Source organism: Desmodus rotundus, chromosome 6 (assembly GCF_022682495.2).
Source record: "Desmodus rotundus isolate HL8 chromosome 6, HLdesRot8A.1, whole genome shotgun sequence".
Taxonomy (NCBI): domain Eukaryota; kingdom Metazoa; phylum Chordata; class Mammalia; order Chiroptera; family Phyllostomidae; genus Desmodus; species Desmodus rotundus.
In genome coordinates, this window is record NC_071392.1 from 113,843,936 (window position 1) to 113,871,805 (window position 27,870).

Sequence of the window (27,870 nt, forward strand, 5' to 3'; positions counted from 1 at the left end):
TCTATTATTATCCATTTTAAAAATGGGGAAATTGAAGTCGAGAGGGCTAAGGGCCTCACCAAGTCACCCAAGGGACAGAGATGGAATTTGAGTCCCTTCTCCTGGCTCTAGAAGTCTTACTCTTTGATGGCCTCCTGGTGCAAGGGTTGAGTGACAGCCAAAGCTGTCCTGCGGGTGGGGAATGGTGTCTGCTTGTTTTCAACAGGAAGGGACTGGCTGTTCCCTCCCTGTCCGGCAGGCAGGGCTACCGGGCGCCTGGAGGTGAGGGTGGGGAGCCTCACTCTGAGCTTGCCATACGTGGCCAGGGGCTGGGTTTCGCTGCGTGTACAGGCACTGGGCTTTGTTTCTAGAAACCGAGGACACGCTCATAAAGAACTGATTTGGGAGCCTCCTTGCTCATTTCCTAAGCTGCTGCAGCATCTGGGCTTTCCCAGCCTGGACCTGAAGGCTCGGGGCACCTTGTATTTCTGCAGAATCTCTGTGGCAACAGGAGCCTAGGCCTCCCTCAGCCACGTGTCCAGCCTCCATTTACTCAGGAGGACACAGGAGAGAGTGGAGGACATCACTTATGCTCATCAGCATTCCTGGTGTTCCTCCCCTTCCTGGGCATAGGAAAGGATCACACTTCCCTGCTGAGGTCAGGCAGGGTCATGTGACCCACTTTGGGCAATGAAATGTGAGTGGAAGTGCCCAGCCTCTCTTCTAGTAGAAGCACTGACGTGCCTGTGTGACTCTTGATGCTTTCTTTGCTCTGGGGACTAAACTGCTTTGGGGCCAAATTCAGCCAAGGGCTTCCCCCGTGAAACTTAGGAATGGAAGCAATGCAGTGGGCGGTTAGAGCATGGGCCCTGGAGTGAAATGATGTGGCTCCAGCCCCGGCTCTGCCACTTTGCCGTGTGACTGTGGGCAAGTTGTGCATTTCTGTGCCTTGGTTTCCCCATGTGTGAAACAAGGACCATCCTGGTACCTGCCTCGTGGTGCTCTCCTGAGGTTAAATGAGATCAAGTCCAAAGCCTCAGTGCGGGGCTCAGCCGGCGGTGAGCGCCCAACAAACATGAGTTCTCAGGAGGATGGGGCTGACGGCCATCTGTTTTCAGTCTCTCTCACCTCGCCCCCGGGACCTGGGAGCGCACACTGGGAGCGCAGTGGACAGAGGAAGGGGAGAGGGCAACCGAAAGCTGAGAAAGGACAGGGGACCCTTGTCATCATGGCACACAGGAGTTAGGCTACAGGAAATCCTGCTGGCTGTGTGAATTGTGATGAGCTTGAACCTGTAGCTTTTGAATCCTGGCTCTCCCCATGTGCTGAGGCATGGTGGGGAAACCGAGGCAAGAGGGACCCTCCACGCTGAGTGCTGGGCGAAGGCAGGGAGAACTGAACTGAAAGCCCCTCCTGCCCAGCTGTTGCAGGGCCTCAGAGGTGTCTGGCGTTCTCCAGTTGTGAGCCAAACCCAACCTCTATCCAGTTGCAGCTACAACTTGCCAGGTGCCCCCTGGCATAGCTGTGGCGGGCAAGCACCCGACCCTGAGAGAAGGTCCTTCATGGAGACACAGTCCGACTGCAGGGAAAGTGGAATCTTTTATTGAAAGCTTAAAGTACTCAGCATGAAGTCCAACATGGAGTCGAAAGGCCTCAGTCCTCAAGGTGAACTTCCTCCCCCTGTGAGGGTGCTGAGTAGGGGCTGACCGTGGATGGAATTGTTTGCCAATAGAGGCAAAGAATGGCTGGATCCTTTCTCGGGGTGGGGTCAGGTGGGTAGAGGGCGGGAGGGCTGGGAAGGAACCTTTTGTGGGGACTGAAGGGACTCGGGGGCCAGGAACTATGTCAGGCGAGCCTTTCCAGGGCTGGCTCTGCTTTCTTCAGCGTGTGGGGGGAGGGCGGGCAGCAGCATCTCTCTCCCCTGTCATTCAGGCACTCAGCACCAGAATGTCCTTGGAGGCAGAACAGAGAACCCAGTTAGTGGGTGGTGTGGCTTCTGGCTGCAGCCTGGGCAGATAGTCACCTGCCTTTGGATCGGGCAAGTCACATTCTGGGAAAGAGCAACTCTGAACCATGGGGGCTTTGGGGTCCAAGGGGCCTGAGGGTCAGCCTGTCTAGGAAGATAAACACATGTTTGTTTAATGTTTTGTGTATTTTCCAAAGTTTAGTACTGAGCATGTGTGGTTTTTACGATGGAAACAAAGCCCTTACATTTGAATTTTAAAGCACCGGCCATGATTATAATTAGCAATGCTCTCGGGAATATTTACCCAAAGGCGCATCTCCCCACTGGCTGGCAGAGCTTTGTAAGGGCCAGGATTACGCATATTTTGTTCACTGCTGTCCTCCCAGCCCCTTGCATGTTGTCTGGCACACAGTAGGTACTCAATAAAAGTTGTTCCAATGAACAACATCACACTTCCACTTGGAGCAAACCCCTTGCTGTTCTGAGCCTCAGTGTTCCCATCTGTAAGACCGGGACAACGACATCTGACTTGAGGGCCTGATGAGATTGTGCGTATGAAAAGCTTCCTTTGAGGCTTCCTAACAGCCTTGTTTCCGATTGCCCCAGCCCACCCTTTGAAAAAAGAGGCCCTTGTTGCCCCGCCCTTCCCTTAGTTTTATCTCCCCTTACCTCCAAGACATCGATGTCTGCATTGTTGAAGTCGATGTTAAGGATTTTCGGGAGAGGGACACCGGAGCCCAGCACAGCTGTGGGGGGGGAAATGGTCAGGAACAGTCGGCACGGCCGAGACAGCCGGCCTACGGAGAGCCACCAGTGTCTGCAAGGAGACTAGTTACTTCTTCTACGTCTCTAGGCCTTCGTCCTTGCAGTCCCTCCTGCCCGCAGCACTCTCCCCACCCTTGCCTGCCTGCTGAGTTCTCAGCCTTCCTGAGACACTGTTTGGGTGCGTCTAGCCCCAGGCCAAGCAACTCTGGGCTCCTGCTGCTCCTCCTGAACAACTCCATCCCAGAAACCACACAATACTAATCCTCTGCTTCCACATCTGCACCTCGTCTCGACCAGGCTGTGGGTCTCTGGCAGGTAAGGACAGCATCCCCAGCATCACCCAGCCCAGGGCCAGGCGTAGAGGAGAGAGCAGATGTCTGCCCAATGAAGGCATGGAAGGAGGCACGGGAGGCCAACAAAGACCACCGTGGGGTGTACTGTTTGCTTGTCGATGGTCAGAACCTAAGTGGACCTGCCAGTTAGTGTTCTAGAAAAACAAAGACAGTAGTATAGAAAGAGAGGAAGCGAAGCATTAATGGGTAGGTGGGCGAAGCTGGACTGTCTGAAGTTAAACAGACTTTCTGACTCCAGCAGGACTTTGCAGAGAGCTAAGGACATTGTGAATGTACCCCAGAGGAATATAGTCAGTATTTTCCAAACTTACTTGTCCATGGAACACTTTTCTCAGGGCATCTTGCGAACTAATTCTCCATGGAACCTACTTTGGGGGTCATGGATCTAATCCAATCTCTCACTTTTGAAAACGGTGAATTGCACTGTGGGGAGATCCAGGGACTTGCTGCCAAGGTCACACTGCCTCCCAGGGACCCAGCCCAGAGAAGTCTCCATCTCTTTCCTCCCAGCCCAGCCCAGTGCAGTCCAGCTCCTGACATCATCCTCTCCTGCTGGGAGTATGCGTGGGCTTTGTGACCAGCACTTTCCTGTGATTCAGCCTCCTCTCATGACAGTTCCCAGAATAAGGGCCTGTTTGACGTCAAGAGCTCCCCAAAGGACCCTGACTGGTACAGCAGTGGTGGGAGAGAGAAGTGGGAGCTGAGTAGCAGGCTGGCTTGGGAGCTGAGGCTTCTAATCCATATGGGGTTACCCAGGTGACGGAGCATCTGTCCCAGCCTCCAGATGGCCCCACAGTTCAACAAGCAGCTGCAGAGGCGGAACCAAGTGCCATCTCTTCTATCTAGGAAGCTGGGCAAGAAAACCCCCTAACTGACAATGTGGCTGCCTAGGAGGCAGACCGTGCGTTAGGAGGCTGGGAACTGCGGTAAGAGCAACTTTAGCCTTCTCTGTAATAATTGAACTTTTTACAATAATAATAATGTATGTATGTAGTCCATGTATAAGTAGAAATAAATACATGATTAAAGGCAAGTCAGGAGCATAACAATGTGAATATACTTAACACTGAACCATACACTTCAAAACGGTTAAGAAGGCAAATGTTATGTTATATGTACTTTACCACAATTAAAAATAAATGTACAAAAATAAATCAGGAACCATCTCGGACTGTACTGGGGGAAATGAGGAAAGAAGGGTTTAGGAGGAAATATACCCAGATGTTGAGGTTCATTGCCCCTGGAGGTGAGATTTTCTTTTTGAAATGCTCTGGACTTTTTAAAGTTTACACACATCTAATGTTTATGCACAACCAGAATTTGGCACAGATAATCAGAAAAACAAAAACAATCAGCCAAATCAGAAAAAAATAATAAAGCAGAAGCAGTAAATAAGGACGTTATTGGACCCTTGTGGCAGCATTTGCACGCAGAGGCTTAAATAAATAAGCTCAGAATGAAGTTCTCAGAAATACTATCAGGTGGAATGGCTGTGCATATCACACATTCCCAGCACACCAGCATCCCCTGGGTGCCCAGGCCACGTGTGCCGGGAGGCAGGGGCACCCGCTCTCACCGTTCATCGCAGGCATGAACGCCAGGTCGAAGATCTTCCCCACCAGCACCTCCATGAGGCCAACCTGCAGGGAAGGAACGAGAACTCAACAGGTCACTGGGATGCCAAGGGCTCCCTTGGGCCCTGCCCTGTGATGCAAAAGGAAGGCGCAAAGTGGCTCTGAGACAGTCTGGGAGCCGGCACTCAGAGCTCTGTGACTCCAGACACACTGAGCTGCACAGATGTGGAGGCTGAGGCCTCAGGCGGTGCGACCTCGGTTCCAAGGATCACGGGGAGGCAGGGGCTGAAGGAAGGCCAGCTCCTCCCCAGGAGGCACAGAGCACGGGGTCTGTGGTGGATTGTTCAGAAACCGCAGTGACGTCACTGGAGGCCCTTGGGCCCTACAGCCAGTACTCCGGGTTCCCATCCTAGGTCAGCCTCCTTGGGCCTCTGAGAAGGTTCCCTCACCTCTCAGACCCTCAGTTTCCTCATCTGAAAAGTGGGCCCGCAAAGCCCAGCTTGTTAGGATGCAGTGAAGACTGTGGGCTGATCACATAAAATGCCTGGTCTTGAGCCTCTTCTTATATGATCTCTGTGAGCTTTGGTTCCCACATGTGAAGATGGGAGCGAATAATCCTTCCTTCACAGGGCGATGCCGAAACCAAGCTCAGTTCCTACATGTAGAACTCTTGCCGTGGCGCAGTACCATGTGGTACCACAGGGCCGAGAACAAGGGACTTACATCCCAGCGCTGCCTCTTACTAGCCCAGTGATCTTGGGCAAGCCTCTTCATTCTCTGTGCTGGGCTCCCTTATTTGGAAAATGGGCTAATAACTGTACTCAAATCATCAGTTTTTTTGTGAGGATGAAATGAGAATAACTTGTTCTTATTTATTTATTTATTTTTGTCTAATTTTTCCTGCTGCCAGTTGCAGTTGCTCCGTAAATGTTCACTGACTTCATACCGTTAGCTTCTTTTTCCACTCGGAGCCCAGAGATCCCAGTTCTAGCCCCCGCTCTGCCAGAAACCAGTTGTGAGGCACGTCACTGCCCTTCTCTGGGCGCCGGTCTCCCCATCTGTAAGATGAAGCTGGAGACCCCAACTCTGTGGGTTATCGTTGTTTGGGTTTTAAAAGCTCAAAAAAGGGGCAACACAGTGAGTATTTGACTTTCTCTGCACATGTGGAAATCACCCAAGGTTGTCCTAGGAAGCAAGCGTCTGTTTCATTGACTATTTTTTTTTACAAAGAGGGCGTTTCTGAGGCCTTAATTAGGGTGGGGGACTCAAGAATGGAAGAGCTGAAACAGGACCGAACTCTAGAATGTGAGTGTCTCAGATCAGAAAAGCAGATTTCCAGAAAGCGGGGTAGAAGGGAGGTTAGAAAAGAACCCAAACCTGCTTGTTTCACAGATGAGGAACGTGAGGTGCAGGGTGGGTTGGTATTGCCACGGTCATAAGGGAGTCAGTGGCAAAGCACGGCCTCCTAATCCGGGGAGAAAGGGGCCCCATGGGTGTGGCTGCCCCCACCCTGAGCTCGCCAGCCTGGAGTGAAGAGGTTTGGGCCAACAGTTACAATGGGGTGGCCGCCCAGGCCGAGCAGCAGCTGTGAGTCTGTGCTCTGCCCCTGCAGGCTTGTGGGCCTCAGTTTCCCCACCTGTGAAAGGAGGCCTGACAGAGCTGATGCCAATGCTTTGGAATTCATGACCCCCACCCCAGGCCCCAGCCATTCTCATGGGACCGCCGTTCCCAGATCTCACTCTGGGGCCTGAGCTAGGTACTTACATCAAAATTGCCCACATTTGAGGTTTTGAGGTGGAGGCTTGTCCTGCAAAGTAAACAGCCCGTCAGAAGCAGTGGTTGCCTGAGAATCACGGGGGCTGGCATGTCACTAAGCTATCAGAAGCCCTTCCACCAGCCTCCTCCTGAGGATCTTTCTTGGTCTGGGGGGAGTTAAGAACAATGGCAGACTCCAAGAATTGAGTACCAACCACGTCCCAGACATGATGCCAGGGCTTTATGTGCCACATTCATAGGGTTCTGAGTGTAGCTACACCACCTGCTAGCTGTGTGTCTTTGGCCAAAATATTTAACCTCACTGTGCCTCAGTTTCCTCCCTGGCAGTGTGGGTGGATGCAAGGCCTAAATGAGGTAATTCAAGTAAAGCCCTTTAGAACTGTGTCTGGCACACAGCAAGTGCCACGTACACATGCGTGGTCATCACCATCTTGTTTCATCATTTCAGCAACGCCGGGGGGAGGAACCTGAGGCTCCCGGCTAACTTGCAATGGCTGCAGAGCTCAGGAGGGAGAGCCCAGGACTTGCGCGCTGAGCTGTGCTCTTGGCTGCTGTGCTTTCTGAACAGGGAGACCCAAGGCCTGGGTTTGAGGTTTCTCTCTGCACTCAGTCTATGAGGACCTCAGTCTCTCTGTGCCCGAATCTCACCTGCAAACTGACAGTCCAACCGAAGAAAGGCTAACAAATGTCTTATTCCTTCCCGACTTCCACTCCCATCCCCCCTTCCCCCTCGGCCACCCCATCCACAACACCCAAGCTCTTTCCTGCCCCTCCAAGGTTGCGTGTGCGGCCTGCACTGCCGGATACCCCCAGCTCTTCATGCACCCCTTTACATCTGGGCCTCAGGTCCAACGTCACTCCTTACACGCTCTCCGCTTAGTAACACATTATGAGTAACTGCCATTGTTGTCTTGATAAATATTTGATATAAGAAGAAAAACTTAATAGGCACGAGCTGAAATTTTTACATTCAATCTCATTTATCTTGAAATGGGAATAATCATAATAATTACATAGGCTGATGTCAAAAATTAAATGAATGAAGACACATTTAGGGCTTAACTGAATGCTTGGTGCATAGAAAGTATCCAGTGAATAATAGTTGTTATTATTATTATGAGTCCTATGAGGTAGGGACAACTATCCCCATTTTCAGATGAGAAGATTGAGATTCAGAGAGGCAAGGTCACTTGGCCTGTGTCACACAGCCAGTCAGTGGTCACATTGGGATTTGAACCGGTGCTGCTTGGCTCCAAAGCCCATGCTTGTAACCATTCAACACAGCTCTATATCAGATAGACCTGAGCTGGCTCACAGCCCTTCTCTGTACTCACTGTGTGGCCCTAAGTAAGTAAATCCACCTCTCTGAGCCCTAGTTTTCTCCTCTTTTAAAATGGGAGAATAACACCCCTGACTCCGCAGGACCACTGGGAGCCTAAACAAGATAATGCAGATGAGTACCTAGTGCGGAGCCCACACAGCATCATCAGTGGCTCATTATTGTTATTAATGTTGTTACTATGGGCAGTAGGTTCCTTCTGCTAAGCTCATGGCTTCACCTCCCTGCCAGACTCATGCCAGGGGTTCTTGCAATCGCAGCCCATGTTCGCCCTGGCAGCCTCCTGGTGAAGGCCCAGTAGCCTCCTGGTAAAGCCAGCCTCCTTTACCCAGTGCTGAAGCCATGCCAGAAGACTGCTTGCTAAGCCCTCCCTGGTGTCCCTCTGTGGGCTGGCACCAGACACGGAGCACCTATGTGTCCTTTCTGAGGGGCAGGAGCCCGAGGTCACAAACCCCCTTACTTGTCCAGCTTGGCGTCAATCATGAGCTTATTGTTCTCCACGGAAAACATGGCCAGCAGTTCTGTGTCCTGGAGGTGAGGGAAGGAGAATGAAATGTCAGTGCCATCATATATTGGCCACTGCCGGCCGAGGGCTCGCTGTGTGCCAGGCACCGGCTGGGAGTTCCACTACCGCTGAGCCGCTGAGCGCAAGAGCAGGCTGTTCCCTGCGGTTTTGGTCAAACCTCCTTTTATAAGCTGAGTCACCATATAATGGATTTCCCCTCTCTGTGGGGGGAGGGGGTTAGGAGTAATGAATTGCCCTCAATTGTCGCTCACCAGTAAATCACAGCGAGGGAGAATGAACACTTCTCAGAAAGACAACTGTCGCAGAAAGACATTTCAAAGATTGGCATGGGGTGTTTACAAGCTTCTCAGAGCCATCTCAAAAGCGGGGGAGGTGGCCTGCAGCCTAGGAAATCTGCTTCATATGAGCTTTAGATGGGATTGGACATCATCACTGTCAATCATATTGCTTTCCCCTCATGATAGGAATAATATGTTGAGACTCAGCCCCCACTCCAAGCAGAAGCCTTGTTGTGGGAAAATCCCTCTGCTTCCCTGTTTCTCCCCCCATCCCACAAATAAAATAAAATAAGTTGGTCTTATGAAAAAAATGAAACTTCTAACAAATCTAGGTGACATTATTAGTAATAACAATAGTAACGATCATTGCGGTGCCTGGGTGTATATGGCAGAGTCCTACTGGGCACAGAAATTTTCCATCCGCTCATTAGGAAACAGCTTTCGAACAGAGCCTGGAGGATAGGCAGGATTTGGCCAGATGAAGAAGAGAGTATGAGAGTGGTCCCGGCAGTGGGAAGGGTATGTGCAAACCCTGGGGCGGGAGAGGGGCTGGCACTGCAAGTGGCATGACCCCAGGAGGCTGGAGTGGGATGGAGCCAAGCCAGGCAGGAGTGGAGAGGACTCAGGCTGCATCTGGGGGCAATGGGGAGCCATAGCAAAGGGCTGGGCTGGATCAGCAAACATCGGGGCTGTTGATGGAGAAAGCTCCACACAGTGGGGACTAGTCATGTGGGACTGAGTCAGGGCAGCCATCTCCACTCCCGGGTGAGAATCAGCCCTTTGAATCTCTCATCTGATGATGAGAGGCTCCTCCTCCACACTGGGGCTCAGCATTCTCCCCCCTCCCAGACTAGAACGGGCTCATTTGGTCTTGAGTCCTGGGTGAGCCTGGGAAGGTATAGCAGATGGGGCAAAACTCAAATGTCTGAGTCTAAAGCTTTGATCATGAGGGGGAGATGGCACCTTATGCAACACATTCCTTTGGCGATATTTACTAAGCACCTCTTATGTGCTGGACCCTATGCCAGGCTCTGGGGATCCAGACAATTCGCATCCTGCCCAGCAATACACTAACAAACACGGACATTTATAATGTCAGTTAGGAGTACAGACAAAGCAAAGCAAGGAAGGCAGAGTGAGAGTGAGAGAGAGAGAGAGATGGGAAGGGTGGGGACATTTTAGACAGGTGGTCAGGAGGTGAGATTTGAGTAGACACCTAAAGAAAATGAGGATAGGAGCCATGCAGATATCCAGAGGAGGAGCATTCCAGTCAGAGAGAACAGCATGTGCAAAGGCCCTGGGGTGGCACTGTGCCTGGCATTTTAGAAGAAAGATTGAGGAGCTGAAAGGTGACCAGGGGGTGATCTGTGGGCCATAGTGAGGTGATTGGCTTACAGTTCGGGATTGATAGAGCCTTTTAAGAAAGGGAGCAACTTGACTGTAAGGTGATTCCTCTCTATGAAATAGTTGTGGAAATTATATTTGCATCTATCCCCTGCTAGGTACCAGGGGCAGGAGAGCCACTACCATCTGTCTAGTTTCCCCTTCCTCCAGTACCTAGTAGAGAGCATAACACATAGTAGGTTCACAGTAAATATTGCTGAATGCATGACCAAGGCCTACTTCACCACACACTGTGGTGTACAACCTGTGAAAATAATAATAACTAACACTTTTGGAGCCCTTACAAAATGTTAGGTACTGCTCTGAGCATCTTAATAATGCCCTGCTGCCATACCCATGTGGTAGAGGAGAAAATCAAGCCCAGAGATGGGGAGTGACTTGCCCAAGGTCACACAGCTAGAAGTGGTAAAGACTGGGTTTGAATCAGATCATCTGGTCCCATAGCCGAGCTAGTGGTCACTATGGTGGGGACTGCAGAGATCTGAAGGAGTCTGTGGCCTCCCAGAGACCACTTGGTCACCCACACTCCCACACACTCACCACATCGATGAGGCAGATTGTGGTCTCGACGTCATTGGGTTGGGACACCATGACCTCCGAGGTGGCAAACACCTTCACCAGCGCTTTGTCCTTCTGCAGAGTCACGGAAGGTGGGCTCGGCACCTGGATCCTGATGGTGAGTGGGCGGGACTCGGGGTACTGCTGGAACACCTGTGGGTGGACACCAGGCCAGGCTGAGCAGGGCCCTGGGTAGTGGGGGTCTCCCACTGGCTACTGCAGGTCCAAGAGCATCACTTGACTCTTACAAATCACTCGTGAAGGCTCCAACCTGCTGCCAGATTTGAGCAAAGAGCTGCCTTTTCTGAGCCTCTTACATAAAGTCACTGTGAAAATTAACTGTGGTGACGCCAGCAAAGATTCAAGCTCAATCAGCGCCATGTGCTTGAAAATGCCCAAAGCCTGGTACTGACTGAGATGAAGTCACCTGGATGTTCATGATGTTGTTAAATGACACAATTCCATAGGGTATTTTTCACCATGTTACAGATTAGAAAACTGAGGCTCAGGGAGAAATGCCAAGCACATTGTCCGAGCCCAGCAGGAGAGTTGGGTCCAGTCCAGGTCTGTGTCACTCCGAAGCCCAGGCCCTGTCTCTCTTTAGAGGCCCCAGCTGGGATGAGAAAGCCCACATTGAGGGGTGTCTCACACTGAAGTCCTGGAGCCAGGCACAGCCTGCTGGGGTCTCCGGAGACCCACAGTGGGAGGGGTCTGAGACAGTTTGCTACAAAATCTAATTTGTTGAAGGAACAACTCATCAAATGACCAGTTTTCCATAATTGCTAAACAACTGATTTACCAAAACCTTTTTAAAAAAGAACAGTTTTCATAAATATATTAAATGTATATAAATATATGAGAAAAACCATAGAGTTACTTTTAAAAAAAATCCATACGCTGAAAACTTTTCCATATATAATGCAGGAGTGTGGGTCCTGGCCCTAGGAAGACTTCATTCGTTTCCTTGAACACATTCAAGGTGAAAGTCTTCTGAACAACCTCCTGGTCTACTGGCAAATCTAGTAAATTCAGCCAATCAACCACTCGGCGAATTCACCTTTGGCAAACCAGCTGTCAACAAGTCAGCGGTTTGGTGACTTAGCTTTTCACAAAGGGATTTTCAAGATACTTCCCGGAGGGGCCTGTGTCCTGACCACCCTCAACCCAACAAACAGCTTTCAAGAATGAGCAGTGCCGGTCCACCCAGGGATGCAGAGAAGTTGCCTTGACCTCCCCTCCCCAGCAGCAGGAGACTGGGGATGCCCACTAGCTCTGCTCAAGCCTCTGCCGGTGACTTGCCCCAGCCTGGGTCTCCAGGAGGCAGTCCTCAGTGTCTAGCCTGAGTTCCCCTGCTGCAGACACAACCCCCTTTCAAGACCTGAGTCCCTGAGTCCCTATCCCAGCTCTGCCACTGACACACTGTGTGACTTCTCTGAGCCTTTGTTTCCCTAGGTAAAATGGGTTATCCCCTTCTGGCCCCGTGGATGGGGGCATGATTAGAACCAAATGAGGGAGAAAATTATTTTAAAAAATTAATAAACTGTAAAGTGCAGGGCTCATAAGAAGTGGCTCAATAAATAAAAGTCTGGGTGGAGGGGTCCCCCTGCCTTCTGGGAGAGGCCCCTGCTTGTGCCCGTTAGATCATGGTTCTCTGTTATTCAGCTTTCAACCCCATGAGGGCGATAGTGAGTATTTGTTGAGTTTGGCCTCCTTCCTGACTGCTTTGAATTCCACCCAGTAGGAGACAAGACAGGTAAAAAAGAGATGAAAAATGTCTAAAATGGCTGTAGACTACAGCAATGCTTCACACCTCTATAACACACGTATGTTATTTGCTGCCAGGTCCAGGGTAACAGGCCTGGGACCAGAGTTGGGATGAGGGCTGAGACAAGGAGGCCTTTGTTCCAAGTATGTATAGCTGCCAATCTGACAAGAGTGCATTTGCTTTTTTTTTTTTTTTAATGAATTTGTTATTGTTAACAAAGACAAGAATAATTAACATTTAGCAAATATCTCCTCTGTGTCTAGATTCAAATCTCAGGTCCACGTCACCCTGTGAAGTGAACATTGTTGCCCCATTTTCCAGATGAGAAAACTGAGGCTCAGAGAGAGAAGTCCTTTGCCTAAGGTGTTGTGGTTGGGATGTGCTGAGCTGAAATTCAAATTCATGTCAATTCTGCTCTGAGGGTGTGGCTGTTTTTCCCTCGAAGTCATCACGCACCTGCATGTGCCCTGTGTCGGCATCTTTACCTCTCCTTCATTTCCTTCACCCTCCTAGATTAACTGGTGGAGTAGGAGTTAGCATCCCTTTTTGACAGAGGAATCTAAGGCTCAGCGATGTTAAGATGCTTGCCTGAAGACACACAGCAAGGCAGCAAAGAAGTAGCCAAGCCAGGATTAGAGGAGAGCGGGCCAGTTCACAGCTAGAACTTAAGGTCTTTCCACCTCAACCCTCCAGGCCCCTCTCTCATAAGGGTCTGGCCTTCAAGCCATTTTTATTGCACCCCCAAGGTGGGGGGTCAGGGGGCGGGCAGAGCACCTCACCCAAGTGCTGAGTGTCAGCTCCTGGGAGGGGGGTGAGGCTGAAGAGGGGGAGACGCGCCTTCCATACCTTGGGAATCAAGGCTCCCAGCGTGGACGTGGTGAGTGGAGGAAGCTCCTCAAACTGCAGGACAAGAAGAAGAGTTATGCGAGTCCCCGAGGCTATGGGGACAGACAGGAGTTGCTAACACAGTGATTAACTTCTGTGTTCTTTCAGACAGGCAGGGGGGCCTCTTCTCCCCCTTACAGACCCTTTGGGAGGCCCCACCTGCCTAATGGCAGCCACCACGTAGACCACGGCAGCTGTTCTGTGGTTAAGTGGCAAGGCCGGCCACTTAAGCTTGCCGCAAGCATGACTTAGAGGGCAGGGGGCAAGACCTAAGTCTTTGTCCTCTAAAAATGGAATTCTTCATTAAAACAAGTTGGGTGTCAGTGAGTCCATGTGAAAGGATTTTAAACATTTATATGGAGATACATATAAGTGAATGTATATTGTGCTTTTAAAAAAGGATTGGAATCAACGTAAATAAAATTGAATAGTGAGGAACTTTCTCACCATATGATTTGATGTTGTTTAATGCCATGTCTGTGAACCAGCTAAAGTCTTCCTAGGCACCATGCTGGTAAGCATTTACATAATTGATACATATCCATGAATTGGAGATGACCCAAGGGGTGGGCTGTCCATATTCTCGCTTTAAAGCAATTTCCCCAAGGTCATGCATAGGACTACAGGATCAGTTGGAAGCTATTTGCTGCCCAGCCTGCCCCACCCCCAGATGGGGCCGAGACTCACCATGCCATCCGTGATGTCTATATCCAGCGCCCCTTGCTTCTGCAGGAGAGCCAGCACCGAGCCCAGGAAGTTGGCAGAAATGGCCAGTTGGGAGTTGGTGCTGTCGCCCATGGGGGGCAATTCTGGCATCTGCCTGGGAACCATGGCTGGACGCCCCAGTGGATAGTCGATGAGCCCTCCTCCAGCCTCCCCAACCAGAGTCTGGGGGAGCAGAGAGAAAGGGGTCACAGGGAGGGGTGCAGGCACAAGAGTCTAGAAAGGAGGCTGAAGGCTGGGTGAGGCCATGAATCTGCCTCCAGGCAGCCTTCCTTGATTAAACCCACTGTGTCTGAGTGACTCATTTATGGCCCTGACATCTTCTTCAACTTGTGATGGGATCTCTTGCAGTTCCACTTTAGCACCATTTATAATTCTAGCCGTGGTATATCACCATGTATTTCAAATACACATATGACATAGATCCTTCCCCCCTTAGCCCTGCCATAGTGAGTGAGCATGCTTATGCACCTACACATGGATGAATCTACTCTCTAAAGACCAGACTGTTCTCCATGGCCTACAAGGCATCATATGGTCTATCCCAGTGTCCTCTCCACCTCATCTTGAGCCACTCTGCCCCCAGCCCCCTCTACAGAGCCTTATCAGGGCCACCAGGGCCTTGTAAGTCCCTGCCACCACCTCAGCAAACCCACAGTGGTGCCTCCCACACACTGTTCCCTCCCCTGAACTCTTCTCTTGGATGTCCCATTCATCTGGCAGGTCTCAGCTCAAGTGTCACCTCCTTCAGGAAGCCCTCCATGACCTCCTTGGGTACATCATATTCCTGCTTTAGGCTCTGATAGCCTGGGACCTTCTTTCACGGTGCTCATGGTCTAAACTTGTACATTTGAGTGGTTCTCGGAGGGCCTGTGCCCTCCAATAGACTGCAAGCTCCAGCAGGTCAGAAGTCTTGCCCTGTGCGCCACGGCACCCGCAGGCCCAGCTCGAGCCTGGCACACAGTGTTTATGAATACACTAGCTGTGCGTGCATTCGTGTGTACAGGTGTGCTGTGTCCATGAGAGCGTGGGTGTGCACCTGCACTCGGTATCCTGAGGAGCAAGTGGGGAAGCACCCGTGTTCGTGCAGCCCAGGGGGAATATGGAAGCCCGTGCCCCGTGCGGTTGTGGGCCAGGTTCGGCGGTGTGCTGGAGCCAGCTCACACCAGCTCACAGGAGCCGAGTCCGCGCGTCTCTTCCCGACTCCACGTTCGGTGAGTCATGTTGGTAGCTTGAAACTGGCCATGGTGGGAGTATTTATACCACAGAAATCAGCAAATGCTACAAATCAGGATTTGTTCATCATGACAGCTGATGTTAGTGCTTAACAGCACGCCACTGGCCGGGTTCATCCCTCGGGCAAACCCGAGCCCACAGCGGTAGCTCTAGGAGTTTGGAGCCAGATTGCTTGGTCTCAGATCCCAGGTTCACATTTATTGGGTATGTGACCTTGGGCAAGAGGCTTAACCTCTCCGTGCCTCAGTTTCCTCCATAAGCATGCCCAACTCACATGGTTGCTATGCGGTCAGACTAGAAATGTGCTCGGTACACGGTAAGCACTTAACAGTTGCTGGCTGTGATTGTGATTTTTTGACACTGCTCCTAAAAGGGCCTCATCTAATCATAAAAGGGTCCTGTTTAAACGTTGCTCCCCAGGCATTTAGCAGAAGCCTTGGGGACTCTCATTCCCACCCCTGCTCACAGGGAGAGGGCCACCCCCTATTGCCCCAAAGTCCAGGCACTCACATTGAGGTCCAGCTCCAGGAATTCCCCAGTCACAAGCGGGAGGCTTGAGAAGGTGTACTGGACACTTCCCAGTATCCCCAGAGGAATCAGAGCTGTAGGCAAAGGTGGGGGTCACAGGGGTGTCCCCTCACCCTCCCAGACACCTTCCCTCTTTGTGCACCAAGGGGTCCAGGCAGCAAGGCTCCAGCTCCGAAACCATGGAAAGAGCAAGAGTTCTGGGTTTAAATCCCAACTCTGCCTCTTCCTTGCTGTATGACCTCAGGTAAGACACTGCACCTCTCTGAGCTACAGGCTCCTCATCTGTGAAATAGGCTGAACATAACTCCTTGGACTATATCATAGGAGGCCATGAGATCCTGGGTATTAGTAAGCTTTGGAAGTTGTCAAGTCCTGTGCACTGAACCAGAAGCTTTAGGATTTCTAAAATGTGGTGTTCATCGCACTTTTCTGACAGCTGGTGGCGAATAGCCCCTCTCGTCCGCCCTTGTTTCTGGCCACAGAGGGAGAGAGTTTCACCTGTCTGGGAAGGACATGCTCGAAACTGCCTGGTCCCCCAGAGAAATGGGCGCACGTCAGAGTGGCTGCCTATCTGGCTGCAGCGGCCGTGTGCCGCACAGCTCAGGTGCGCCCACTAGGTTGCGGTCTACGTGAGAGGCAGTCCCTGGAATCGTGGCCGCACAGACTGTACAGCCACGTGGGGCCGGCTGGCCTTCAGCCACGTGCACCCAGGAATCCCACCGGAGCCTGGTTCTGAACACCCACACGCTCTCCTCGGTGTCTCCTGCTACTCTCCCTCCAGTCCCTTGGTGGGGTGAGGCCGACCCCCTCATTTTAGAGACGAGTGATGGGGACAAGTCTCTTCAAGTCCACACACCCGCCAGGGCAGAGCCAGGGCTCAAACCCAGCCTCCCAACTCCTAGTCCACAGCTGCAGCCCCCTAGGTCGGGGTGGGGCCTCCTCCCCCTGGGACTTTGTGGAGGAGTATTTGGGGACAAAAGGAAAGTCCAGGCAGACTCTCCCTCAAGGCAGCAGTCACAGAGCACTCTGCGGGTCTGGAGGCGGGTCTGCCGCCCCCACCCCGCTGGGTCCTTCTCCCAGGCATTGCTGTCCCCAGGCCTTCTGTGGTTGGCACTAGTAACTGTTGGCCGAATAAAACAAAGCAAGAAGAACTTACAGTCCACGAGACCCAGCTGGTCGTTGACAAGACCCAGCACTACGTCCACGATGGGGCAGAGCTGTATGGGGAGAGGAAGCATGAGGTCCTGGCGCCTGCGCAGAGGGTTGCAGAGGGCACGCACGGGTAACTGCGGCGATACCCGCTCTGTGCTTGGACTGCTCTCCCCACGGCCCCACAGGGAAGGCTCTCTCCTGTTCCCCATTTACAGATGGGGAAACTGAGACTCAGAGAGGTGACGTGACTTGTCACACAGCTTGGAAGTGCCCCAGCGGGGACTCAAACTCAAAACTGTGTGATTCTCAAGCTCCACCTTCTGGTTCTCTTCACTCATCTGTCCCTCCATGTTCCTCAGATTCCTCCCCAGACCCCAAGAACATGCCCCAGCCCCTGGCTCCCTCTGGGTCACCTGCTCACCCCGAGGGATGGAGGTTGGACTGTGGCCCCTCAGTATGGGGAAAGTCTGTTCTCCTTGCTCCCCGTCCCGGGATAGGTTCTTACCAAGTCAGGGAGGACATTGGCCAGGACTCGGTTTACTAAGTTGTCCACGAGGTTGGGGAGAAGCCTGAGGGAAGAGGAGCAGGGTGAGGAGGGGCTCACCAAGCTTGTCCACGCCCAGACTGTCTGAATAGTGAGAGCCCGCTAGCGCTGGAAAGTTGTTCTGAAAGCTGGAAGGGCAGTGTACTTTCACCCTAGACCTAGCTGACTAGTCTACTCAGGCAAACTGATTGCCTTTTCGTTCATTCACTCATTCACTCATCCTTCCATTCATTCATTTACTCATTCAACAAACAAATGCTTCTTGAGCTCTACCATGGGCCAGGCCCAGGCTAGGACGTTCCTGATTTTTAACTGCAAATGTCATTCCCTCCTGCTCATCTGCCCCTCTTCTAATAGACTGTTTGTTGCAGCTTCGCATAATCTTCTCAAAGGGCAAGTGAATGTATTACTTTATCTAAACACCTAGCACAGTATCTGGTGCATAGCAGGCGCTCAGTAGATGTTTGTGGAAGGGAGGGAAGGAGAAGTCCTGGCCAACCATCTGTGCTCAGGTGGTCCACAAGAGAAAACAAGCTGTTGGTGCTGAGAGGGCTAGGAGATGTGACCCATTCTACAGACAAGAAAACTGAGGCCCAGAGAAGGGGCCCAGCGCAAGTCCTAAGTGCTTTGCCCAGCTCTAGCCAGTTAGTTAAGGGGGAGACAGATTATGGATGCATAGACAAGACGCATAGACGGACAGACAGACAGACTTGTAATGCAGGTACTTGTTTCCCAGGCCCTGTAGTGAGGAGGAGAAGAGGGAAGCATGGCTACCCTGATCCAAATATCAGTGACAACTCGACACCTTAAAAACCGGTCCCCCTTGACCCCACTGAACACTGCCCTGCCGGTGCCCCCACCCAGGATGTAGCTGCCTGTCCAGTGCTGTGCCAGTTTGAAAAAGCAAAGATTTCCTTGGGATAAAAATCATTTCCCCCACGCTTTTGTTCTTCTTTTTAAATGGAGTCACACCTCAAGGGGCCTTGGATGATAAGGCCTGTGAGAATGTACACCCATGTTTATCCGTGTGTGCGCGTGTTGGGGGGATGGTTTGAAGTTAATCTACACACATGCGGGGCACAGCCTGTTCTCTGCTTCTGGGAAATTATCCAATAGACCCATTGGTCCACGTGTGAGATGTCCGCTAAGGCTACTCACTGTACCCACATGCGTCGGAGCAGAGGGCTAGGCAGACCGCAACGCCAGCACTAGTGGCCTGGGCCCGTACGCAGTGGTTCATCCTGTTGATGGAATATCGGGCAGCTGTAAAAAGTTAAACAAGAAAGCTGCCCGTGTTCAGAATTGAGGAAATGAAAAAAGAGTAGTGCAAAGTGGTGTTTATAGCCTGTGCCCATTTGTGTTAAAAGGAGGGTGGGGAGTGAGAATCTACGTTTGCGTTTGCTTCATTTGTACACAGGAATTGGAAGGTGAGCTTGGTGAGGAGGAGGCAGATGGGAGGCAGGCTCTTCACTCTGTGCCTGTTCGTCTTTTTATATTTTTGAATCATGTTTTGCCAACTGTATTTCCTAGTAAAAATGTAAACTTAAACATCTGGGAGGTTTCTGTGTGTTTCTCTCCCCTGCCTGCCCTCACCCGAATACCAGGGGTCAGTTTTCTCTGCCTTCACCCACGCTGGAGCACTCAGAGAAGCTCGTGTGAATCAGAAATTCTGGGTTCAGGTTGCACAAAGAGTTTTTCTGCTCTGAAAGTTTAGATAAGAGGAAGGCTGGAGTGATGGGGCCAAGAGATTGATAAGACAAGAGAAGGCGTAGAGGGCCAACGGCCTCCGAGAGAAAAGCCAAAGAGAGTTCTCCCACGTGGGGCCAGGGAGTGAAGAGAAAGGGACCCAGTTCCGAGCTACCCTCATGCACCCTCATCCAAGACCATCACCCAGGGCAGCGTACTGGCCAATACACAGATATGAAACTTCTCTGGTCAGAGAGTGGGACTTGGCCACTTTGTGGGAATGGTGTAATAGAAAAAAAAACAAAACTCATCCCCGGACTAAGGTTGCATCGGACAGCACCCATTGGGAAATGCTCTCATGAGTTGGGGCACTAATGGACGCAAAACCCACAGGTGTGTCCAACCTGTGGCCCACGGGCTGCATGCAGTCCAGGATGGCTGTGAATGCGGCCCAACACAAAATCGTAAATTTACTAAAAACATTATGAGATTTTTTTGTATGATTACGTGTCTCAATATATTTAATGTGTGGCCCAAGACAACTCTTCTTCTTCCAGTGAGGCCCAGAGACGCCAAAAGTTTGGACACCCTGCTTAGATGCATATTCAGAAACTTACAGGATGCCAGATTCTGCACTCGAGTTTTATATTCATTATTTCAGTTCCAAAGGAAAAAGCATTACTCTCTGTTCGTAGATGAAGAAACAGGAGCTCAGAGAGGGCACAGAGTTGCTCAAAGTCACCCAGCAAGGGCCCGTGGAGCTGAGATTTGAACCACAGGATGCTTCCAGAACCCCTTCCCTTAACCACATGGTTTGCAAAGATGAACCGTCCCACCATTCCCCAAAGCACTCTGCCGCCGCTGGCACTCACCCTCTCAGCAGCTTGACCTTGATACCCCCCAGGAGGGTGTCGCAGCGCTCGATGACCAGCCTGGGGTAGCCTGTGCGGTCCATGGTCAGCCGGACCTTGGCCGTAATGTTCACCTCCACGGCGATGTCCAGGAAGCCAATGAGACTGGAGGAGACCATGAGGCCAAGGGGAGAGAGTGAACCCCACCCCTAGGCAGCTCGGTGCTACCCAGGCCTGCCTGGTGACTCTCACCCTGGTTGCCCCTGCCCCTGGCTGGTATGTATGTATTATGCCCCTTGCGCATTTTGTGGGGGTCCCACACTAGAAGACTTCCTTGGTTCCTCAAGTTGTCAGTGGACAAATCTATGCCCTGCCCCCTCAGTTTGTGGGAGCTTCAAAGGCTGGGAACAGGGGTCAATGAATGAACTCTATGTATAAATTCTGGTTTCCAAGGTGACCACCCAATGATCTGACTTTATAGACATGACCTCAATCCATGGAGAGAAATCAGTGTGAAAGTCCATGCTCTGAGGCCCTCTGACAAGCACCTACCAGGTGGCAAGCACAGTTCAGGGAGACATCTACTTGCCTCCCCTCACTCGTGGCCATAGCCACCTGGAAAAGGCAATGTCATTATGCCCATTGCAGGTGAAGACACTAAGTCCAGTGACATTGGGGGACTGGCCCAAGGTCACACAGCTTGAAAGAGAGCCAGGATTTGAACCAAGGCTGTAACCTGACTGCAGCCTCCCAGATCTTAACCTTCAGCAGACTTCCCTCACTACTGACAGGGACCTAAAGGTGACCTGGGCCCAGAGGTACAGGCCACACACTTGCTGGTACAGATTAGGCCTGAGTGTTTGAATTACAGACAAAGAGGCTGAAGTGTAGGGAAGGGAAATGACCTGCCCAGGATCTCTTAGCCCGGACATAGGGTGCTGGGGTCCCCTTCATGGCTGAGGGCACACACCTCTTTCCATTGATGGCCACTCGGGTGTACAAGCTCAGGTAGACGCCCACGCCAGGCAGGAGCCGAACAGACACCCGAGGGAGGGTCAGCTCCGCAATCCGCAGCCTGCGTGGGACCGAGAGCGATGAGAGAGGGGTCACCCCCACTGCTGGCCATTCCACTCACCTGAGATCACTTTCCCTCACACCCCAATTTTCTGTGTCCCATTCAATCCTCCTGACTCTGAAGAAACCTGAGGTTTGTGGATAGAACTTGAAAACACAGAAAATAAAAGCAAAAAAAAAAAAAAAAAAAGCCATGACCTGTATTCCCACTGCCCAGAGACCCATTCTTTCCATTTCCACGTGTTTCCTTTGATTTTTTTTTTTTTTAATTTAAAGGTGTCATTCCTTTGGCATGTCCCTGTCCCTCTTTGCCTGATTTCTTCCTACACATTCTCAGGTTTCAGCTCAAGGTCCTCTTCCTCCAGGAAGCCTCCCTTCTCTCCCCCATAATACACATCCTCATTTCTCCATGGACTTCTTACCACTGGTAATCATAGGATTATTTCCATGTTTCTTTCTCAATGCCCAGCTACCACACTAGCCTACAAGCTCCACAAGGACAAGAGATATGTCTTTTCTTGGCTAACTATGGGGCCGTGTCTCTAGTGCCAACAGAGTGCCCAAGGCATGGAAGAAGTTCTAAATATTCGTTGAATTAAATATGAGGAGGAGGCTGGCAGAGTGGGAATTATAATATATAGTATGTATGATTTTAAATCCTTGGGCTTTTTCCACCTAAACTATATTACTATGACCATTCTACAGGTGGGGATAATGAGACTCGGGGGAAAAGAATGAGCTGGGACTCGAGTTCAGGACTGTTAAATGACAGACCTAAAACCATACAACTTGAGACTCTCAAGATGTCCAGTCCTGAGGCCAAGCCCTGAAGCGTCTAAGGCTCTGAAGACCATCACTTCTCCAACTCCAGGCCTGGGGGTGATCACCTCTGTTTGGAGATTCATCATAGGGGGCTTGATAGGGTGATCCTGGCCCCTCCTTACCCTGTGATGCCTTGCACTGTGCTCAGGATGCCGCCCTCGCCGAGCACGCCCAAGACGCCCCCTCCTCCGAGAAGTCCTCCATCACCAAGGAGACCACCTCCGCCAAGCAGGCCACCTTGGCCTGACAGGATGCCATTGTTTGCCAGCAGGCCACCAGTGCCCAGCAAACCACCTGAGCCCAGGGCCCCAGTGGCTACACCAGGTGGGATCTCTCCTGGCCGCAGCTCTCGCCGGTGAAGTCTGCCCACGGTTGCTGCACCTTTAACTGACTTGTATCTCGGAAAGCCCCTTTGGCCACCAGGTGCATTCGCAGCGTTGCGGTAGTCGCCATTGCGGAGGTCCCTGATGCTTCCATCGGAATCAAGGATTTCACCGTACCGGTATTTCCCCCCCAGCTGAGCCGCGTTGTCATTGGTTTCAATATGGCCGTACTTGTAATTACCGCCGAGCTGGTTGCCGTTCGTATACTTGGGGGGCGCATCTCGGACGTGGAAATCGTTATAAGGAACACCACCAACGCCTCGGGGGAATTCAGCGCTTCTGTAGTCATCGTAATGGTGTCGGCCACCACCCAAAAGACCACCACCACCACCACCCAACAGCCCGCCACCACTGCTACCACCACCCAACAGCCCCCCACCACTGCCACCCAACAGCCCGCCACCACTGCCACCCAACAGCCCCCCACCACTGCTACCACCACCCAACAGCCCCCCACCACTGCCACCCAACAGCCCGCCACCACTGCCACCCAACAGCCCCCCACCACTGCTACTACCACCCAACAGCCCCCCACCACTGCCACCCAACAACCCACCACCACTGCCACCCAACAGCCCCCCACCACTGCTACCACCACCCAACAACCCACCACCACTGCCACCCAACAACCCACCACCACTGCTACCACCACCCAGCAACCCTCCACCACCGCCACCCAATAGCCCCCCACCGCTGCTGCCACCGCCACCCAGTAAGCCTCCTCCAACTCCACCCAACAGGTCACCGCCACCCCCTCCACCCCCACCACCAAGCAGGCCCCCCAGAAGGCCACCTCCCCCACCACCTCCACTTCCACCGAGCAGACCCCCCAGAAGAGGCCCACCACCATCACTACCAGCTTTACCCATGGGCACCTCTCTCAGAGCTGAGTGGAGAGCATCGCTTTGTTTCAGGGTGCCGGAAATGGCTGCAGAGAAGCAAAGGTGTCAGGCAGGGTTCCTCCTTTTCTTCCACCTCCAGCCCCCAGGCACCAGCTTGGAGCAACGGTTGGCTCTCCGAGCCCCACTTTTCCCAGAGGTAAAGTGCCACGGTCACGTGGGAAGACTCATCCAGACCACTCCGGCCCTGACACCCTGGTGAGCGCATTAGCTGCTGGCTTTGACCTGCTCACACTATACCTAGATTTCAACAGCATTCAGCCAAACCTGCAAAAATTCTCTTCCCCACGCACCCTTCCAAGTGTTCCACACTGTACAGCTTAAAAGAAACCTACGTCCTCATGCGTTATCCTAGCTGATTCCAGGGAAACAGTCAAGGCCAGAATTACGGTCCCCATTTGATAGATAAAGAAGTTGAGGCCTGTGGCACTCTGACAGGGAACGATCTCATTTTCTATTCTCATAATAGCTTCAGATGGGAACTGGGATGGGGAGATGAGAGACAGGAATAATTGCAGTTCTCACTTTTGAGAGCTATCCGTTTACTGGGAGTTGGGCTAAGTTTTCGAAAGGCCAACTTGCTTGATTTTCATATTGTCCTCTGAGATGAGGACTTTCATTACATCCACTTTGCCGATGAGAAAGCTGCGGCTCAGAGAACTCAAGTCAGAGACTTAAGGCCACACGGTCAGTATTTGTACCCCGGGAAGACCGACTCCAGGGCCCAAGCACTTAATCACTACTCTCTAGTGTCTCGTGCATAAAGTTCCCAATGTGGTGTTTGGCACATAGTAGGTGCTCAGGAAATGATAGCCAAAAGGAAAAGGGGAAATTGAGGCCACCCATCCACCTGTTATAGACTCTGCCAGTTAGGAAGGGGGTCCTTGGGAACTTCAGAGATGGCAGGACTGCCCTGCCGGCCCACTGCCACCCCTACCCCTGCAGGGCTGGACTCACCATTGCTCAGCACCTCCTTGGTAACCCTGAGGACGGTGTTTGTCTCTTGGCTGATACCACACACAGTTGTCACAGACAGAGCAGCCACACACCAAGCTGTCCACATGCTGGCGCTGCTTTCCTGCTGAGGGGCAATGCATCAGATGGCCTCAGCCAGCCATCACCACCCTGGCCAGCAGGTGGAGCTAGGCACCTCCTTCCAAGAAGCATGCCAGGCCCAGAGGCCCAGAAACTGGGGAAAAGGGCCCCAGGTCACACAGTAGGGCAGAGTCCAGAATTTCTGATACCACCTCCTGAGTTTTTCAAACTGAAATTAATCTGGAGATACAAAGCAGACCAATTAACTAAACTGTCCCAGAACGTGAATGTTTGATTATCTCCCAAGAAATTTTAAAATGAAGCTTCAGGGAGAGAGGTCAGGGGATTCTAACCAAAATGGCAAAACTGGTAGCTCTGGGGAAATCTCTCCAGCATCTACTCCTTTATTTACCTACCCACCCATCCATCCGTCCACCCACCCATTCATTCATCCACCCACCCATCTACTCCAACAATCAACGCTCCCCCTCTTGTTCGACCATCCATGCATCCTCACAACCATTCTACCATCCATTCGCCCACTCCTCCATCTCCCCACTCCACCACCCATCTCCCCCGCACCCCGATCCGTCTATCCTCCCATCCATCCAGATCCAGCCAGCCAACAAGCCAGTCAAATACCCATCCATCCTTCCTGCCACCCTTCCGTTCACTCTTCCATCAGTCCATTCACTTACCGACACATTCACATAGCCCCCTCCATGCTTCCAGCCAGCCAGCCCACCAGCACCCTGTTCCACTTCTTTGCAGGAGACAGCTCTATACCATCCGGTTAAGGGGAAGGGCTCTGGATCAGGGCTATGTGGCTGTAATGCTTAGTCAAGAGACTTTGCCTTTTTGAATCTCTGCTTCCTAATCATAACATATTGTATCAGGCATGTAATAGGTACTCAGTAGACAACATCTATTGTTATTCTTTCAGGACTATTATTTCAGACAGCTAAGAAGTGGGTCTTAAGTTATGAGATCAGGGGCTGAGACTGGAGGGCTGAAGCTGCATGTTGGGAGGAGCTGGTCAGCCTCTGGGAAACTGTTTTGCTGCTTTCCTGCCATCTCCTGCCCACTTCTGTCCTCCATCATCCCAGTCTGCCCATTCACCAGCCTCAAGGAATCACCACCTCCCATCTGGGCCGCACTAAAATTGCTGGCTTCAGTCCCCTATGCTTATTCACCCTCTTCCTTTTCTGTGCCCCCAAGTGTTTTTCTCCACTCCCATCTGCTCCCAAGAGAGTATCAGAGGCACTCATTTATACTAGAATATGAAGGACTAATACGTGTAAGAATTTTTTTTCTGTCTTCCTCACCTTATCCTAACTCCACTCCCCTCAGTTCTGTGTTCAAAGAGGCATCACCACCTTCAGTTTAAAAGATGGGCTTTTTAATGAAGGGATGTGGGGCATCAGCAAGCACCAGACCTCAACCTCCCCCGGTCAGCCCAAACACTGAAGAGGGAAGGGGCTCCTCCTTACCCCTGGGCGGTCCCTGCAGGTCAGTCTTGAGAGGTCACGTTCACTGGGCCCTCCGCTGAGTCCAGTCACAGGCCCTTTATATGCTAGCCGGAGTCTGAGTCCAAACCCCGAGAGGGAAACACCGTGTAATTACGAGAGACCAGAATCCAGATTTGCTCTGCAAATTGGGCACTGAGCCCCAAAACCACAAGGGTTTGCGGTTTGCGGCTAATTCCAAGAGCTGTGTGTTCAGGCCCAGATGGTGCCACATGAGCTGGGGTTTATCAGCCCCTGGTCTAGGCATGTTCCTGGAGACCCCAGCGAGGCCCGCAGACAGGTGAACTGGAAACACCCCCACATGCATCTGCCTCATTGCCAGCTCTGAGGCGCGCACTGCCCACTCCAGATGGCCTGTGCAGGCGGGACGTGCCCAGGCTGACCTCAGCACCAGCTGACCTGGGTTCACAGACTGTTCGGCCCCCAGCTCAATGCACGCTTCTGAGCCAGCCACTTTCCTTCCCTGTCCCTCTTGTCAGTGTTTCTTTCTGTTCCATGGGCATAGTACCTGTCTCACGGGACTGATTCGAGAACTCAGGGAGATGTATTGTATATGGCTCTGACTCTTCAAATTTGGGGCTGGTGTAAAGCCGCTTGGCTTTATCTGACCTGCAGGATTTCTCCCAGCAATCCATGATGAAATGCCCACGTATACAGTGAAGCTGAAGTAACAGGGAACACCTCCCACCCCACCGGCTCCTTCCACCGTAAAAGTAGTGTTTCATTCTCTTATCGCACATCTACGCATGTGCTCGTTAATCCATCTTTCTATGTATTTCAAAGTAAGCTGCAGACAACAGTGCCTGTCTCTCTAAACACTTCGACAAGCATGCCATTGTGATTCTTTTCTTTAAATGTAAATTTTACATACAGCAAATCGTAAATGTTTATTTGTTGGGTTTGGACAATTTTATATAGCCATGTAGCCCACACCCCTATCTCGGTATGAACGTCTCCCTCACCCCAGAAGGTTCCCTCCTGTCCCTTCCCAGTCAATACCTGCTCCCACCCCTCAGAGACAGCCACTGCCCCCTCCAAGACCACTGGGACACAGCCCGGACTCTTCCCTGGCGTTCAAGGTGAGTCTGCCTTCCGCACACAGTCCTGCTTCTGCCCCAGCCGCCTGCGTCCGGGCCTGTGCACGTGCTCCCTGTGGTCTAGAATGTCCTTCTCCAGACTCTACTGGTCAAACTCGTGCAGAAATGTCAGCTGCTCTGAAAAGCTTTCTGTGATGACCCCCAACCTCGACCCTTTCTCTGCCCTGCTCAGGGTCCTCTGTAGCCCATGCTGAGATGGTATTGCACAGGGCAGGCCAAGCAAAGCAGGCCAGGGCCCCCCTCCTAGCCCAGCCCAGGCACAGATGCCAGTGTCGTGAATGAATGAATGAATGTTCTCACTTCCACTGGACAAGGAGCTACCTAAGTCCTCCTTGTTTCTCATCCCCCAGCCCAGCCTCAGTCCTGCTGTGTGTTTAATTAATGCCACCTCCTCCCTATCCCCACAAGGTCCACCTGAAAACTCCTCTGGAGTGATGGGGCCTTTCTCTTTCCCTACCAAGGCCTACTCAAGTCACAGTGGGAATAAATGTGATTCCCTGAACTCTGGAAAGAAATCCTTCCTCCTCCTTCCTTGGAGGCGGGGGTGCTGACAGCAGGCACGGTGGACGGCAAGTTTGCCGACGCCACCCCTGGCCCCCGGGCCGCCCCTCTCCGGAACTTGGTTTCCCCATCTGCCGTGGACACACTAACAAACGAAACGGGCTCTGGAGCTGGGTCCTGGGTTTGAGCACTGCTGCTCGTTCTCTCCAAGCTTCCGTTTGTTTGGTTTCAAGATAGTGACTAGAACACCTGGCCTTGAATGTTGCGAGCAGAGAGCGACTTAACCAAGCAGAGCGCTGAGGCCGGGGCCTGGCAGCCAGCAGGCGCTCAGCAGTTGGCATTTTTGTCCTTATCTTCTCTGGTCCCTGCTGGCTCCTTGTGGCGGCAAGTCTGCAAAAACGATGAGGGGTGTGAGGAGGCACCTCAGCCGGGCCCTGGACCACCTTACACCCCACCATCTGTGGAGGCTGGAAGGGCTCCGGGGACAGGGACCCCACGTCATGCACACCTGTGTTTCCACCTCCCAAATGCCTTTTGTGACCTGGATGGTCACCTTCTCTTCCAGGACCTCAGTCTGGTCATCTGAGAAGTCGGCATAATTGTACTTTTCCAGCAGGGTTTTCAAGGATTACATAGGAACCTTCC

At 52.0% G+C, this 27,870-nt stretch overlaps 1 protein-coding gene across 3 annotated transcripts; it reads right to left on the reverse strand.

The window, feature by feature from the left end:
* Nucleotides 1-1,559: 1,559 nt before the first annotated feature.
* On the reverse strand, nt 1,560-25,690 carry BPIFB4 (BPI fold containing family B member 4). Of its 3 annotated transcripts, none has more exons than XM_045194558.2 (17): nt 25,592-25,690; nt 24,024-24,144; nt 23,024-23,095; nt 21,907-22,426; nt 20,859-20,963; nt 19,910-20,053; nt 17,313-17,376; nt 16,812-16,872; nt 15,638-15,729; nt 13,856-14,056; nt 13,130-13,183; nt 10,501-10,671; nt 8,213-8,280; nt 6,402-6,444; nt 4,640-4,703; nt 2,615-2,691; nt 1,560-1,931 (listed from the first exon to the last, which is right to left on the reverse strand). In XM_045194558.2, the coding sequence occupies exons 2-17, from the start codon at nt 24,127-24,129 to the stop codon at nt 1,908-1,910; spliced, it is 1,866 nt and encodes a 621-aa protein (XP_045050493.2). In that variant the 5' UTR covers nt 24,130-24,144; nt 25,592-25,690; the 3' UTR covers nt 1,560-1,907. The 3 variants fall into 3 exon arrangements, with proteins under 3 accessions (XP_045050493.2, XP_045050494.2, XP_045050492.2); XM_045194559.2 differs by having other exon boundaries at nt 23,033-23,095; nt 24,024-24,147; nt 25,592-25,689; XM_045194557.2 differs by having other exon boundaries at nt 24,024-24,147; nt 25,592-25,689.
* Nucleotides 25,691-27,870: the final 2,180 nt, after the last annotated feature.

Bases quoted from the DNA above. Each gene is read 5' to 3' on its own strand.
- BPIFB4 (XM_045194558.2), bottom strand. From the start codon at position 24,129: ATGTGGACAGCTTGGTGTGTGGCTGCTCTGTCTGTGACAACTGTGTGT. The intron at 20,964-21,906 runs GTAAGGAGGGGC...GGTCCCACGCAG, and splicing joins ACAGTGCAAGGCATCACAGG to GCTGCGGATTGCGGAGCTGA. The intron at 20,054-20,858 runs GTGTGTGCCCTC...GGTCTCCTCCAG, and splicing joins GTGGCCATCAATGGAAAGAG to TCTCATTGGCTTCCTGGACA.